The 14,877-nt window shown below is 47.9% G+C and overlaps 4 protein-coding genes across 4 annotated transcripts; 1 reads left to right on the top strand and 3 right to left on the bottom strand.

Annotated features, from left to right (window-relative positions):
- Positions 1–1,735: 1,735 nt before the first annotated feature.
- BT62DRAFT_211533 (uncharacterized protein) lies at positions 1,736–4,114 on the bottom strand. Its single transcript, XM_043180068.1, has 11 exons — positions 4,045–4,114; positions 3,889–3,994; positions 3,709–3,828; positions 3,494–3,649; positions 3,124–3,438; positions 3,037–3,071; positions 2,808–2,987; positions 2,701–2,756; positions 2,615–2,649; positions 2,536–2,562; positions 1,736–2,477 (listed from the first exon to the last, which is right to left on the bottom strand). The coding sequence occupies exons 2-11, from the start codon at positions 3,910–3,912 to the stop codon at positions 1,824–1,826; spliced, it is 1,602 nt and encodes a 533-aa protein (XP_043038628.1). The 5' UTR covers positions 3,913–3,994; positions 4,045–4,114; the 3' UTR covers positions 1,736–1,823.
- Positions 4,115–5,168: 1,054 nt separating this feature from the next.
- Positions 5,169–7,101, top strand: BT62DRAFT_1007510 (uncharacterized protein; the record flags this gene model as incomplete). The annotated part of the gene is made up of 3 exons (XM_043177349.1): positions 5,169–5,280; positions 5,336–5,775; positions 5,827–7,101. The coding sequence occupies 3 exons, from the start codon at positions 5,169–5,171 to the stop codon at positions 7,099–7,101; spliced, it is 1,827 nt and encodes a 608-aa protein (XP_043038627.1).
- A 677-nt stretch (positions 7,102–7,778) lies between these two features.
- Positions 7,779–10,246, bottom strand: BT62DRAFT_951494 (uncharacterized protein). Its single transcript, XM_043188189.1, has 10 exons — positions 9,990–10,246; positions 9,819–9,938; positions 9,608–9,763; positions 9,229–9,549; positions 9,132–9,166; positions 8,899–9,078; positions 8,793–8,848; positions 8,703–8,737; positions 8,623–8,649; positions 7,779–8,574 (listed from the first exon to the last, which is right to left on the bottom strand). Exons 1-10 carry the CDS (start codon positions 10,008–10,010, stop codon positions 7,912–7,914), a joined length of 1,614 nt encoding a protein of 537 aa, XP_043038626.1. The 5' UTR covers positions 10,011–10,246; the 3' UTR covers positions 7,779–7,911.
- A 37-nt stretch (positions 10,247–10,283) lies between these two features.
- BT62DRAFT_951489 (uncharacterized protein) lies at positions 10,284–12,640 on the bottom strand. The gene is made up of 7 exons (XM_043188188.1): positions 12,464–12,640; positions 12,334–12,404; positions 11,598–12,272; positions 10,956–11,544; positions 10,757–10,903; positions 10,563–10,702; positions 10,284–10,510 (listed from the first exon to the last, which is right to left on the bottom strand). The coding sequence occupies exons 1-7, from the start codon at positions 12,594–12,596 to the stop codon at positions 10,445–10,447; spliced, it is 1,821 nt and encodes a 606-aa protein (XP_043038625.1). The 5' UTR covers positions 12,597–12,640; the 3' UTR covers positions 10,284–10,444.
- Between the last annotated feature and the right edge of the window lie 2,237 nt (positions 12,641–14,877).

Genomic DNA, 14,877 nt, shown 5'->3' with positions numbered 1-14,877 from the left:
CATCATGCCTTTATCATCTATAGGCTGATGTGAGGTTTCTCCATGGCTGAGGCTGAATTATGTCAGGATTCATCACATGTCAGGCTTTTATAAGTGTTTGCTTACTGAGCATTGGCAGGTCACAAATAGAGACTAGAGATCATGATTAGGGGCAAAAAAATCATAACAGTTGATACATCCACAGTTAGTGGTAGTATCCAGCTATAAGAGCTTGTGATTGGTTTGGGCCTTTACCTGCAGCTTAGAGTGTTGCAGAATGGGTTTGGAGGTGAGATATAATGTCAGTCAATGTCAGCATTTGATATAGGCTAGAAATCAAGAGCATCCAGTTGTCAGTAGAGAGGATAGAATGGATAATTTTGCCATGGAATTTCTGATCTGGGAGGGGAGTAGCATAAAGGACATTTATAGTATACCACTTAGTATGAAGCTCACTAATGTGTACATCAATATCACTGTTTCTATCAAATTTTACTGTGTTCAGCAATGTCTCAGCCTCCAAAAGATCCATATCAGTTCTTGGCATGCTCTGTAGTAATGGAGTTCCAGCATTCCTTCATAGTCCCATTGGTCCTTATCCCTAATCCAGTGGAATCAAGGATGTTGAGGACAATGTGTGAGTGAGCAAGTTGGTCATGAAAGATTCATTCATTGTATGATGGGTGTGATGAGTAGATTGGAGTAGGGTCTGATGGTAAAAATGTTATGATAGGTCCACTTATAGCTGGTGCAGAGGTGGCAGGGCATTTTATAGTTTATTCAATGTATCCCTTTAGATCTTTTCCTTTCAATAGTTTTGTTGTCTGTAGTTTCCAGGAGGCATAGTTCTTGCCATTGAAATGGCTGTTAGTGTCAGGGAGGATTGTTACTCCTGATGTAATCAACAACATCTTAAGAGTCATAGTGTTGGTGATGATGTTCATACTTTAGTGTGGGTAATTGTTAAAGTGGAGAATCTGTTTGAGGGAAAATTCACTGCATATTTTTCTTGACTGATTTATAGGCAACAGAGCCACATAACCTAATTGCAGAAGAATATAGGTAAAAGCTTAGTCAGGTACAGCAATTGCGGAATGACTGTATTGCAGTCACCACACCTAATAGCAGAAGAATATAAGTAAGAGCTATGAAAGAGAGTAAGTAATATAATATCATGCTCGGTAAGGTATACATATCTCAGTCGGGCACAGCGATTATGGAATGACTCAGGCATATGAGTAACTATGGTGAAACTTATATAGTGATTGAATAAGGACAGGGGAATATATATAAAAGGTAAGTAAGAACGAGTGACAGGTGAAAGGTAAAAAGGGTAAACGATACGCCGTACGGATATTCTCCAACAATAGTATCGAGTATCATGCTGAATTTACTCGTCATGTACAGTCACATGACAGGTAACTTACCTCAACAAAAACCCTTCCAGTGAGAGGAGGTAAGTTACCGATCCGAAACCCCGGTCTATCAAAACCTAAGGCCTGTCACTTGGGTCAGTGCTGGATGAACAAATAATGATTGAATATTACATCAATGTTTACCGGGTACCTTATAGATCTTGATTAATCCTAATCATTGAACAAGTTCCTTGCTGATATAACAAACTGCATACTGACTCTCAATTTCTATCTCCAGCGTGCCTGTATTTCACTGGAAGCGCTGCGAGGCAAGACGTTTCCGTCAACCATTACTTCGGCTTCCAACTTGCCTGTCATTTTTTCTGATGAGTTCGAAAGCTCGCCCTCAGTGATACAAATTTAACAAGATTTTCGTGTTACTGTGGTTTATATAATGAACGGGGTAGTATACGATATGAGTCCAATAAATTACAGAAAGATGCCTTTGAAGTACTGTTTCAGCCCGTCTACACCACTTACGAGCGCACCGATCATCCCATCCGGCCTGACTACGACAACTCCATTGTAGTGTTTGTACGCGTGACCCTCTCCGTCGGTGAGGACAAAGTCAGCGGAGGAGCCATCAACGGCAGGAGGAGCAGCGTCTTGAGGAAGGATCACGACCGACTTAAGAGAGCCGACTGGGTAGGCTTTTAGCAGGTCCAGGATCTCCGTCACGTCCGGATCAGCGCCAGAGAAGATGAGGACCGTATGATACGATGTGCTGAATATATCGAACAGACGCGTCTTCTCTCCCACCAGACCCGATGCGTCCGGAGCACGGTCCCCAGCACGCAAGTTTCCACCGTCTCCCGACCGATACGGATCGAGGCTCTCGGGTGTCCCTGCCTCGTCGACGATTATTGGGCTTCCGCGGTAGTTGACGCCGAACTGATACAGTTCGGGCCCTCTCTTCCACGCGTCGTATGAAGCAACTCCCTGCGTGAAAGTTTTGTTATGGAGCTCGGTGGTTTTGTTGAGCATGGCTGCGATGACCGGGATGCGTTCTTGGGTATAGGTGTCTAGGAGAGTAGGAGCTGCTAAACCTTTGTCGACAAGAGCAAGTTTCCATGCTAGATTAATCTGTTGACACGTGGGTTATGATAAAGTCTGTTAAGGATGCGTTCGGAGGGTTATTCACCGAATCTTGGATGCCTGAGTTTAGACCCTGTGTACGTGTGAGGCGTCCATCAATAAGCAGCCCAATAGAAATGACATACCTGACCTCCCGTAGGGCTATGGACATGGGCAGCGTCTATGCTCGTTAATCATTGACGATACCTTTCACTAAAGAGAGTGTGCGCACCTCCGGCTACAAAAGCTCTCCCTGAACCGAACTTGTCCACCATCCGAATATTGGGTCTGTAGGACAGATAAGTATCCAGGAATATTGTGTGAACAGAAAACACTCCCCGGAAGTTGGATATCCATACGAGTTCACCGAACTCGATGTCTGTCCGGCCAGAGACAGCATAGAACTCTTTGATAAACGCTTCCCGTCCAGAAGCTACTGTCGTCATGTCCAATTGGGGTCCCATGGCGAAGAACTGGTATTTGTTTGCAGCCGGGTCCTCAGATGGCCGTATAACTACCCTATCAAAACAATAGGAAGATGGTTCCATGTAAACTCGGAGGAACGTACGATTTGGTGGTCGCATTTCCGTAAGAATGCCAGAACTTGCCATGATTGTCTAAATGGATGAAATGTTCGAGTGTGCTGAGAACTTACCTCGTCAAGCTGTGGTTTTATAATCTTGATGTCGCCAACGACCATATTTTCCTGTCGCGTCTCGCCGAGGAACGTCAATCCTAACGATTTGCGTACAACGCTATGGGCGCCCTCTGCGCCAACAAGCCATCGAGATTCGATAGTTTCTTCAACAGCCTGACCATCGTGAGTCTTAATGACACGGGATACTACGTGGTCAGCAAACTGTTCGAAGGATACCAGTTCCGTGCCCAGCTCGACTTCGCATCTGTACTTAGCCAGGTGTTCTCGTAGTATCTGTTCGTGACGATCTTGGCCGAGCAGGAGTGGTTCGCTCTGGGGTGATTACCGTGAGTCATTTGTGAGTCAGGCGGGATAGGAAATTACATACGCAAGGTTTATCTGGGGTAACCTCGCCCTTAGTGACCATGCTCAAGGTTTTGGTCTCGCCATTTGGAAGGTAGTGGATGACAGGACAGATAAGGCCTCCTTTTTTCTGAATGTCAGGTAGGACACCCATGAAGTGGTAAAGCTCGAGAATCCTGGGCTGAACGGCGATGTGCATAAGCCTAGGAAGGTGACGGACAGGCCAGCATGCATACAAACCTGGATACCACACCCTTTCTGGCCGACCTTGTGTGTTTCACCCTTGTCTATGACACGAACGGACATGCCATTCTGTAATAAAGCAAGAGCCAAGGCAAGGCCTGATGGACCTGCTCCGGCCTATCATGATTCAAATATACAAGTCAGATCACGGGAAAGAAAGGTGAATGGGAGACGTACGATGAGAACGGAGGTGTTGGTCATGATGGTAGAAAGGATAGATCAATGGGAAAGATTGGACTCATAGCCGCGCATATATAGTGGATGCTGCTAAAGTCCACTTGATCTATTATCAGATGAATTTTAGGTCATCAGATGCCATCCTGGATAATTTACGAGTAAGCACGGCATGTCAGTCAATAGGCCGGGCGGACTCGGACAATGCACAATGCACATTGCACATTGCACAGCCATCGCGTAGGTTTGAAGGTTGAACATGGAAACCTTTCCATACGATTAATACTTTGTGAAAGTCCTTACATACTGCACACTTACAATGCTGCTCCCAAACGGGTGACGCGTCTCCCGGCTCTGCCTTCCACCTGCATGTATACGTTTTCCGCCGGATCACGCTCTCTAGACCTACTGCAGTGCTCAAGGTTCCGAAACCTAAAGAAAAACTTGTCTGCCCATAAGTGACGCAAACCAGCATTTACCTTTTGGTGATGATGCGATGTTATTCAATCTGGCCCGTAGGATAAAAAGGATGTCAAATGATCGGATTTCTGCCGAGTTCGGCAGTTACGCTGACATTGCAAGCGGAGTCTCAATTTTGCTGTACCCTTTAAGATGTTTGGACTATACTCTCGTGAACTCTGTCCCAAGGGTTGTCCAAGCAAAATAGATTTAATTCAAAAAATCCATAAAATCAGATGCGAAATCAACGCGAAATCAGAGTGACCTTCATCTATTTTGTTTGGAAGCGACATAAAAAGATCCCACACCTGCGAGCGCCAGCATCCCTCAGATAACTTGCTTTCTGGCCGACTGTAGGATGGCAATAACAGTATCGATGCGGAGCCGTCGACAGATTATATTAACCTAGGGACAATATTACACGCGTCTTCAGCACGAGGCGCTGTTGTGATGCTAGGGTTTAAACATTTCTAATGACATCAACAAGGTGTTACTGTCAATTGAGGACTTGAAATGAGAATTTATAATGGAACAGACAACCTACGACGAACAAAGATATCGTCTCTATCGCAATGGAATCTCTCAGGATCTCCCTCAAAAGCCAAATCATGTCAGAGTCAGCCTGAGAAGGATCTCCAGGCCCAACACGATGTACGCGATCGTTCGCGACGGTGATGGCAACGGATTGGGCAGATTGTGACCGTGACTAACTTTTATTCTTTTCCTTCACCGGGACGGCCTCGGTTCAAGTTCTCTCTCCATTCAACGCTTCACGGCTTCATTCTTTTTTCTCGATTTATTGCCCACGCTCTTTACCGAAAAAAATGCTTCATGGAATGAACGAGAGACGCATTGCTCACCGTGGCCTGGAACGCCGAACGGCGTCTTCCACGAGCACGACCACTGACTCGCAGGAATCTTCTCTTACGGATGCTGGTGAGTAGCCCAGTTATAACTGAAAGGAAGGAGGAAGTATTGACCAGAATTGCAGAGACGACGCTCACCATCCGCATCAGTACCAGCGACTCCGTGACTTCCACTAGCGCCACCTCGTCTGCTAAGACGTCGACCTCGACTCACACATCATCTACGTCGATGTCTTCAACGTCTACGACGACGACATCGATAACTTCATCTACCCTGTCGTTGTCGACGACCTCCTTATCTACGACCTCTTCCTCTTCGTCCTCATCGTCGTCGTACTTCTCGACCTCAAGCACAGTAAGCGCGGAAGCGACCAGTTCATCAACTCATACCACGGCAATCTCTGTTACCGTATCAGCAGCAGCTAAATCAGTCTCAACCAGTGATGTCGCATCAGCATCAGCCAGTTCGACCAGCGGGACAAGCCATACGGGTGCAATTATTGGAGGCCTTGCCGCAGGCATTATTGGACTTGCGTTGGTCATCGCTACAGTAGGGTTCTTCTTGGTACGTCCCTGATTGAATTCCTTATTCGTTGACTAATTTTCTTTTCTTCAGCGTCGATGGCGTACAAATCGTCGCGAAACGGATGAATTCGACGCTAAGACCTTTCGACGTTCTGCCGTTCTCATGCATGGCCCGCGTTCAGATCCCGATACTGATCGTTCGTTTAACCCCCGTCCTCCTAGCATGCTAGAACGTCGCAATCATCCTATGTCGTTTGGAACGCAATATGGAGCACCAGGACCTGCCTATGCTCCTCCAGAGCGTTCGCAACCACACTATGGTGCAGGGGTGACCCTTGGCTATTCCCTGGCTGCAAACTCCGCCAATCCATTGTTTGCCCCCGCCGTACATAAACAAGTCGATGATACACCTTCAGCATTCCCTGTACCGTCCGATACTCCCCAGTATGTCTACAGCTATGATTTAGATGATGGTCCGTTGCCCTCACCGGTGTATGGACTTGGCGGTCCGACCATACCAGCGAGGACACCATCGAATCGCACTTCTGAGAACACTGTCAGCCGGAACGTATCGATCTCACGTAGTACCGCCACTTACGATCAGTCTGTTCACCATTCCTCCGTGGCCTCCAGTGCTCCCTGGCAGAGCCTACCTGTACCAGCGAACGATTACATCGACGTCGCTCGATCCAGCGTCACCCCCTTTCAAGCTGCTCAGTATGCAGAGATAGCGAACCGACTAGACACCGAAGTTCCTCAGGGATTGGATACACCGGCTGTGAATGAATATGTGCATAGCAGGAATGCGTCCCTAGCAACTAATGGTTCAGGGACACCACCTGTAGTTCCGCCGAAGGACAGCTATAATACCCAAGCTACTTCAGCACCCAGTCCGTCCCCCAAACGAACATCTGTTCAGTCTCAAGCATCAGTGGACATTATGAAGGACCTCGAATTCCCTGCCCCGCCATCCCCGGTTCTATCTACCTCGTCCCGTTATCGTGTTGACTCCACCCCTCCCACTCTTCCCGAAATATCCATAGATCGTGGATCTGTCTCGCAATATTCCCTGCCGAGTTCTTACCGAGATAGCACCAGCAGCACCCCGATGTCTTCTCCATTTACAGGTTCTGGTTCCGGCTTCCCCAGTGGTGTCAGTCAAACCATCACTGTAGCCGGCAAGTTGAGCACTCAGAGCAGGTTCCCAACTACCCCCAGCCCACTCGGAAGCAGCTTTGTGATGACTCCTCCTGCAGAGAGGAAGAATGGGTTCCCTTCCAGTCCAACTCCCTCGAGTCCCACTATACCTGCCGTCAAGAGGCCAGAAACAATTTACCATGCGGATGACGCCTATGGGGGTATCTGAACAGAGACATTGGTTGAGATTTATTTTTTTGTATGAAGGTTGATTCTACGGGATCTGGGATCTCCGTATACCATTACGCCTAATCTATCATTTCCTGCTAGCGGTCAGGACTTGTATGCAATTGCCTCTCATTTCACCCTTGTAATACGGATTCTGGTAATTCCCGTAGATTATCCACCTTTATTTGGCCTCGTGATACGGGGGTGCTATTCTCGTTACTCTCTTTCTTATGGGCTACTCTTCACTGTATTTTTTGATCATTGGTGTTGGAGAGTCCGAAGTAGCGGCTTTTCTAGTACATGGGGTTTCTCACGAGCTGCTACGAATTGTTTATATGGCGCTACGTTCATTTGATACCCGTTTGTGTTTTTCTACTGACATTTTTATTTAGAGAAAGTCTTATTTATTGTACCGTTGCTTCTTGTTGTAAACGAGGTATCTTTATTGTTTTAAGTTATATTTGGCTCGGAAGGTAGGCCTCGAAGCACGTAAATTTCTTGTCCGCAGCCACTGCTTGCTACTATCTGTAGACAATGTGCGCTGCGCATGCAAGCGATCCGCCAGGTTTGCACACTAAGTGTTTTAGGAAGGACCGAGAAGACCGTTGCAGTCTGACAATAGAAGAGCGATTCTCCCTTCGAGAAGGTGCGCCGCTTGCAATTCATGACAAGTAACATACGCTTACTTCTAAAGGAGTATACATGGAGACCAACGATATTAATATCCTGAGTGAGAGCACGGTTGACCAAAATATGTATGCGTACACATATGTAATATCGGTATAGCTACAAGTTTCTAACGATATAAAAATTACACGAAAATCTTCTTGAAGTACCGGTTCAGCCCATCTACACCACTCACAAGTGCCCCAATGATCCCATCAGGTCTGACCACAACAACCTTGGTAAGCTTCTCTGCCATGTTGTAGTGTTTGTATGCATAGCCATCACCATCCACCAGTACTTGATCGGCCAAAATAGCGCCCGTTGGTCGCTGCGGAACGATGACCACGGACTTGATAATACCGGTGGGGTAATTCTTCAGAGCATCCAGAAGCGCGGTATTCTCGTCAGAGAAGATGAGCACCGTGTGGTAGGATGATCCAAAGACGTCAAAAAGACTGGTCTTGTGCGAGGAATCATCGATGAATACGAGGCCAGGAGCGTCGGGGGCTCGGTCACCGCCCCGTACGGTGCCGTCGTTACCTGATCGATATGGGTCAATGGTCTCTTCACCCTCGACCGGAGTTTCATCCACGATTGCGGGACTGCCGCGGTAGTTGACGCCTAGCTGACGAAGCTCGTAGCCTCTGACCCAACCACCTCCTCCGGGCTTGAAAGTCTTATTCAGGAGTTCAGAAGTCTTGTTGAGCATTGCTGCGATGATAGGGATACGCTCTTGGGAGTAACTGGCGAGGAGACCCTCGGGAGCCAGGCCTTTATGGACAAGGGCGAGCTTCCAAGCCAAGTTGACCTACGCTGATATTAGGATACTTCGAGATATAACCCTTTGGTCACTCACAGAGTCTTGGATACCAGTGTTGAGTCCCTACATGTTGGTTCTGGTCAGACGATCTGAAGGAAATAGAGCACTAAACATACCTGGCCACCAGTAGGGCTGTGAACATGGGCGGAATCTTGTCGTCCATCAGCATAAGATTATAGATATTAAATAATAGAAGGGGAACCTACCTCCGGCAACAAAAGCTCTGCCAGAGCCGTAATCGTTGACCATTCGAACATTGGGTCTGGAGACACCTTAATATTGATGATCATTGTCCAAAGGAACCAGGCTCACTGAAAGTTGGATATCCAAATGAGATCACCGAATTCGATATCGGTGCGTCCACTTGTTTCATAAAACCCTTTGATAAATTCCTCTCGACTAGACGCCATCTTTTCGAAATCCAAATCACGACCCAGACAGATGAAAGTATATTTGTCGTCGTCTTTGGTCTCGAAAGGTCGCAGAGTCACTCTACGAGACGGTTCAGCGTTCATTCATTAGATAATCAACGTGCAGACACGTACGCTTTTGTCGATGGTTCACCCCATACGTGCCATACCTTGGAATAAATAAAATAGTCAATTGCTGAACGAAAAAGAATTAATCAGATGCGCAACACACATCTCTGTCCAAGAGCGGCTTCTTGACATGGATATCACCCACGACCAAATTATCTCCCTTCCGTGTCTCCCCAAGGAACGTCAAACCCAGAGTTTTACGCACAACGCTGTGAGCACCTTCTGCGCCGATGATGTATTGACTCTCGATGGATTCCTCGAACTGCTGCCCATCACGAGCCTTGGCGACGCGAGAGACCACTCGGTCAGGGAACTGTTCAAAAGACACCAACTCGGTCTCCAACTCGACGGCAACACCAGATCTAGCTAAGTGTTCGCGCAGGATAGCTTCATGTCGGTCTTGCCCTAGTATGATAGGGTTGATCTATAACCAAAGAAGTTTCAATGTTCAGCATCGAGCCGGTCCCAGTACGGACACGTACATAGGGTCGATCGGGGGTATTTTCCATGAAGTCTAACACCTCGACGATCTTAGCCTCCCCCGAAGGAAGATAATGTAACTTGGGTTGAGGTACTCCGCCTTTCTTCTGGACATCAGGGAGGACGCCGAGGAGCTTGTACAGCTCAAGGGTCCTGGGCTTGGTAGAGTCTCAGTCACATAATATATCTCAAGTAAACCACGAACGCAAGTACCTGGATACCAGAGCCTTTCTGGCCAACTCTATACGAAGAAAGCTTGTCGATGATTCGAACAGAGACGCCATTCTGGGTCAAAGCGAGAGCTAGGGAAAGGCCCGAAGGTCCTGCGCCAACCTATGGAACGATTAAGTGAAGACGCAGCATACAAAGAGAGATGGTGGTTACAATGAGAACAGTTGGAGACATCGTAGTGATTGCAGCACAGAAAGATCGATGTGTCCAAGAGCGCAGATATCGACATTTTATGGCCGTTCACGACTACCGTACATCCGCGTCCACAATTCGCGTGACGCAACAAACACCGCCTTTTCAGATGATCACCCGACAAACCGAGGATCCATGCAGCCGCAAGGAACGGTTCCTTGCAACTTGTTTCACGCTGAATAGTACCCAGCTAATAAAGACATGCTGTGAGTGGGATACCTGAATCGAAGACCCTACTTCCAACTCCGCAGCAAGATTCATATCAATATCGTCACGTTATTTATGTAAATAGAAACATGTATAATAAATTGTTGATCAGCACACACAGCAGCAATACACAAGACTGGGAAACCGTCAAGGGGGGAAATTTTACATCAGCATGCATAGAACATCTTTAATCACCATTCCTGCAGCCCTTATGCTGACGGAAGATTCGCATGTATCTCTTCCATCAACTCTTCCGCAATTTTGGGATTGGCCAGCTACAAAAGTCAGAATTAGTATGATTTTTCGGACCACAGCAGAGCAACTTACCCTCAGGTTATAATGTGTTGTCACGCCATCTTGGATGACGCTGAAACGTACGTATCGGGGGTCCTGCGCAAGCACGCATCGCATTCCATGGAACAGAGTGACATTGAGCAGCACAGTGTATACTGCCTCTTTTCGCATCACTGTACTAGCTATTAGTATCACCAAGTCGAGGATAAGAAAAAGAAATGACCCACATAACCTTGCCCCTCCACCGTCTGAAGCTCTGACATTCAGCTTCAGTACACCCGTGCCGCGCTCCTTCCAGGCTGTACCATCGGAGAGTGCAAATAACTTTCCTCGAACTTGATGAATAGTCTCCTCCTCTTCTTCCCCGGTCATCACTGCAGAAAAAATTAAAATCGAAAGGTAACAAATTATGTCCAGGATACTCACCCTCTTGCTCAGTCAAAGCAATCTTGGGAGTCTCATGCTCTTCACCGGACTGGTCCTTTCCTGCTCGCAATTTTTCACCAAAGCTGGCACTTTTTCCGTCGCTACTATCTTCCTCTGTGCAACTATCTGAACCATTGAGAACAGACACATTCGATTTCTTCTCCATATTTGCGATTGCCGGGGATCCTGCACGAGCACGCTTAAATGCAGGCAATGCAAACCCTTGGCTAGCACCGCTATACGCCGAAAAAGCACTTGCATTGGTGGAGTTCGCTCGGCGCGTGGGGGATTTGCTTCGTCCGAGCTTGGATGTTCCGCCTCCCAACACTGATGACTTATTCTGAGCGATGGAAGCAAACGGTGATGCTGGTGAGGAGAACGCCTCAAAGCCCGAGCGCTTCGCGGGGGTCGCGGCCGAAGTAGAGGCTATGGATGATTCCCCTAGAACGGGTGTACCCAAGGAAGAAGAGGATACCGAGGGCGTAACTGACGGAGTTGACAAGCTTGATGATTTTTTGGATCCAAATACATTGGGCCCTTTCACTGAAGCAAATGGAGACTTTGTAGCAGCGTATGCTCCAAAACCGCCCTACGGAGGGCATTAGTCATGAACTGGTGTACTACAGAGAGATGGAATCGCACGAATTTCGGTGCAGGAGCACTGGGAGGAGAAGTGGCACTCTGCTCCGGAGGTGGTGAAGGTCGCTTAGTCTCCCGAGGATTGCCGTCCTCGCCTGCATCATCTCTAGGCCGCTTGACAGGTTCTGAGGCAGTCTTATCAGATCCTCCAGTCTCCTGGGGACCTTGGCTTGTCCCACGGTCCAAGAACTTTCTCTTCAATCCTTTGTCCTTCTCGCCAGAATCGGAATCAGAATCTCGTCGCAAGCTCTTCGGCAGAACTTCATCCACCGTAGGGGGTGGTGTTGGTGGAAGGACAGTTGAAGCCTCATCGACTTTCGGACCATTATTTTCTTCAGGCTCCATCTTTGGGTCGGCCGACCCATTGGGGATGCTGGTTTCTTCGAGCTTGTCCGACTTGTCGCTATCAACAGGCATCTCCACAGCAGAATCTTGTCCTTCGTTAGGCCCGTTCCCAAAGTTTGGCCTCTTCCGCCAGCTAAGGTCCTCGACGCCCTGACTGATTTGCCTAACTTTGATTTTCATCTCTTGGGGTGGCGAGCCAAAGGTTGGCGAAGGCGAATTCGACCGCGAGCCCACAATACCATCGTCTTCTTCTGCTGTAGAGCTCAAAGCGACTCTGTTCTTCTTCGCCGGAGTGCGAATTTCTCGACTGTCGCGGGTCGAAGTGTCGGTATCCTGGGAAAAGCACAGCGTATCGGTTAGTGACAACATTTCTGGAATGCTCGCGATGACTGACGACGGCGACCTTCGTTGTCGTAACCGGCTCCTGAGAGGCCTCCCGCTCTCGCTTCTTGGATAACTTGACTCCTGTGAGGGTCGCCCAACAATGAGCCATGCCTCAACGGAGAATGATAAGTGAATCCGACCTGTTTCTGAGCTCACTGGCGATGGCGGCGTCGGTGGAGGCGAGTTTTCCTGCCTGATACTGCTCTTCGAGCTCGATCCCTCGGTTGGAGGAACCTCAGACATGACAATGGCGGGGGTGGTGCTGTTCAACATTGAAGAGAACTGGACTCGCGATCAGGGTACGCCTTCGGGTTCTCCCGGAATTTGCCTATTTTGGTCACCAGTCCGGCAACGTTGTATTCTATTTCGAACGCTATTATGCCCATTTGGTATGCACATGCAAGCGCCGCGCGGACAGCAGTCATTGGACCCTGCAACGACGCAGCAAAATAGCATAGATATAGCAATTGCTAAAAGTACAGTAGGTAGGTGTAAAGCCCTAACCTGCCATGTCAAAGCAGTTCCGACCACCGGTGAGGATACTTATATCGGATTCCTTTGCTGTACAGTGAAATTAACCTCCAAGTAAGAGGCTGTCTGAGACTACACACACACACCAGAACTGAAGGTTCAGTGCGACTATCTTTCAAAGCTGCAGGTGAAATTTAGACGCCTACTATGATTCAGAAAGTACTGACCACAAAGCGTGCATAGACCCCATTCGAAGCAGCCCAATTCATAGCCCTGAAACCGTGCAATGGCAATTGAACAATCCAAGTCAGAAGTGTGTCGCAGCGGTAACCAATGAACTGGGAGAAAATCAGCATTTAAGTGATAGAAAGCACCGTGACTGTTTCTCGGCCCAATTACGGAGTTGGGCATTGCCTAGTTTGACAGAGAAGTCGTAACTTCTCATAGCTCTGTCTGTATGGCCAGTATATGTCGAAAAGTATACTTTCCTTGGCCCGTCCAGTCGATACAATACCGAGTAGATATCACATTTTTGAGGGTACCAGAAGGTGCTGAACAGCGCTCATCGAAAATGAAAGCCGCGGCGAAATTGCCTCCCCGCTGTCATCCCTGTCTGGTTTAAATGAATCCCGGAAACTGATTCTGACCTCGATGTCGTAAAGCCACGATGAACCTCCGCCACTTGCGTTACGTCAGATTAACCGTAGGAGAACTCTGTTTTTACCGCCGGACTTTAAAGTACTAGGTAGTCCTTTGATGCCACGGATCTTAAGGACGGATGTGTATCCATCAAGCCAAGTTTTCTGAGCTTGGTATTGAACAAACGCAGCGGCCGCACCAAGCCTCAGCATGGTGCCCATTTCAAGAGGAAGCAGTGGTCCAGTAACCAGTACATGTGTTGTTACACACCAGAATTGACGACGCTGAAGTCTGCTGAGTTACGCCAGCTACCACAATTTGGATGATTGTTGAACGAAGTCATGGCACAATGAGGGTAAACGGAAGAAGGTTAGCATGTACAGTTGCCGGGCCTGGCACCAGGTGAAGGAGCTGAATGGTCACTACCAGACGTGCACCTGCGTCAGCCACGTGGGCCATCGGTAGAGCAGAACTGCTAGCATTGGTGGCGGAGAAGATGAATGGGTAACAAAGCCAGGACCAGGACCAGGACCAGGAACTGATTCTACAGTGTGCAGTGAATAGCGTAGACAGAAGATAGCAAGGCAAGGAATGGCTTTCAATTAGGTTTCACCATCAGAGTCAGCTGTATAGTTGTGCGGGCAAAAGATGGAAGATATATCGCAACTTCTTCGTATTTCCCATGGGAAATATATTGCGACGCTGTTGAAGATACGTTGCTATCGTTATGGCAACTAGTCTACTACTTTGTGCGAGTAACGGGGACAATAGAGGGGCAAAATTAACCGACCCACGATCAGGATCGCTGAGGTGCGACAAACCGATAGGCAGGTGAAAAGGCCAAGAAAGGCGCTCCTTTAGTACAAATAAAATGTCTGTGGCTCGGATTTGCCGAATGGATTGTGGCTATCTGCGACAACTATTATAGCATTACTTTTCGGTACAGCGTGAGAAATGATATAGACTAGCAACAAAAAGGACGCACCGCGACTCAACATAGAGATATCCGATTAGAGCTGACCCTTGGAGGACTTGCATTTAAGTTGTACGCCATACTGTCCGGGGCGGAGGTCTCCTAATCGGATTGATCGAACGCAAAGTTAAAACTTTATCTTCGTATTCTTCGTTTTCCCAAGGTGAGATGTTATTCTAGCTAAGATTATCCTGGCAAGGCTTTAATTGTCTTTCTCGATTTCGGAACTGTCGTGATTCCAAGTGACAACGAAGGAGAGCTAAAAGGGGATATTTCCTTTTTGGGCACATGTTCAACCCACCATCGGCGCGGAGGCAATTCCTCAGGCACAGCTAAAACCCGAAGACGAGGAAAAACGGGGACTGCAAGCCAGCGGAGAATATAAATTCTTCCCTGAAACAATGTTTCATTACCGGTATTTTTTGTCTGTGCCAGTGAATTTTTGATTTGCAGACTTTCTTCGACCCGCCG

This window comes from Guyanagaster necrorhizus (assembly GCF_019112545.1).
Source record: "Guyanagaster necrorhizus MCA 3950 unplaced genomic scaffold BT62scaffold_16, whole genome shotgun sequence".
NCBI lineage: Eukaryota > Fungi > Basidiomycota > Agaricomycetes > Agaricales > Physalacriaceae > Guyanagaster > Guyanagaster necrorhizus.
Note: the sequence above shows the minus strand (reverse complement) of the source record. Positions and strands in the feature narration are given on the sequence as shown.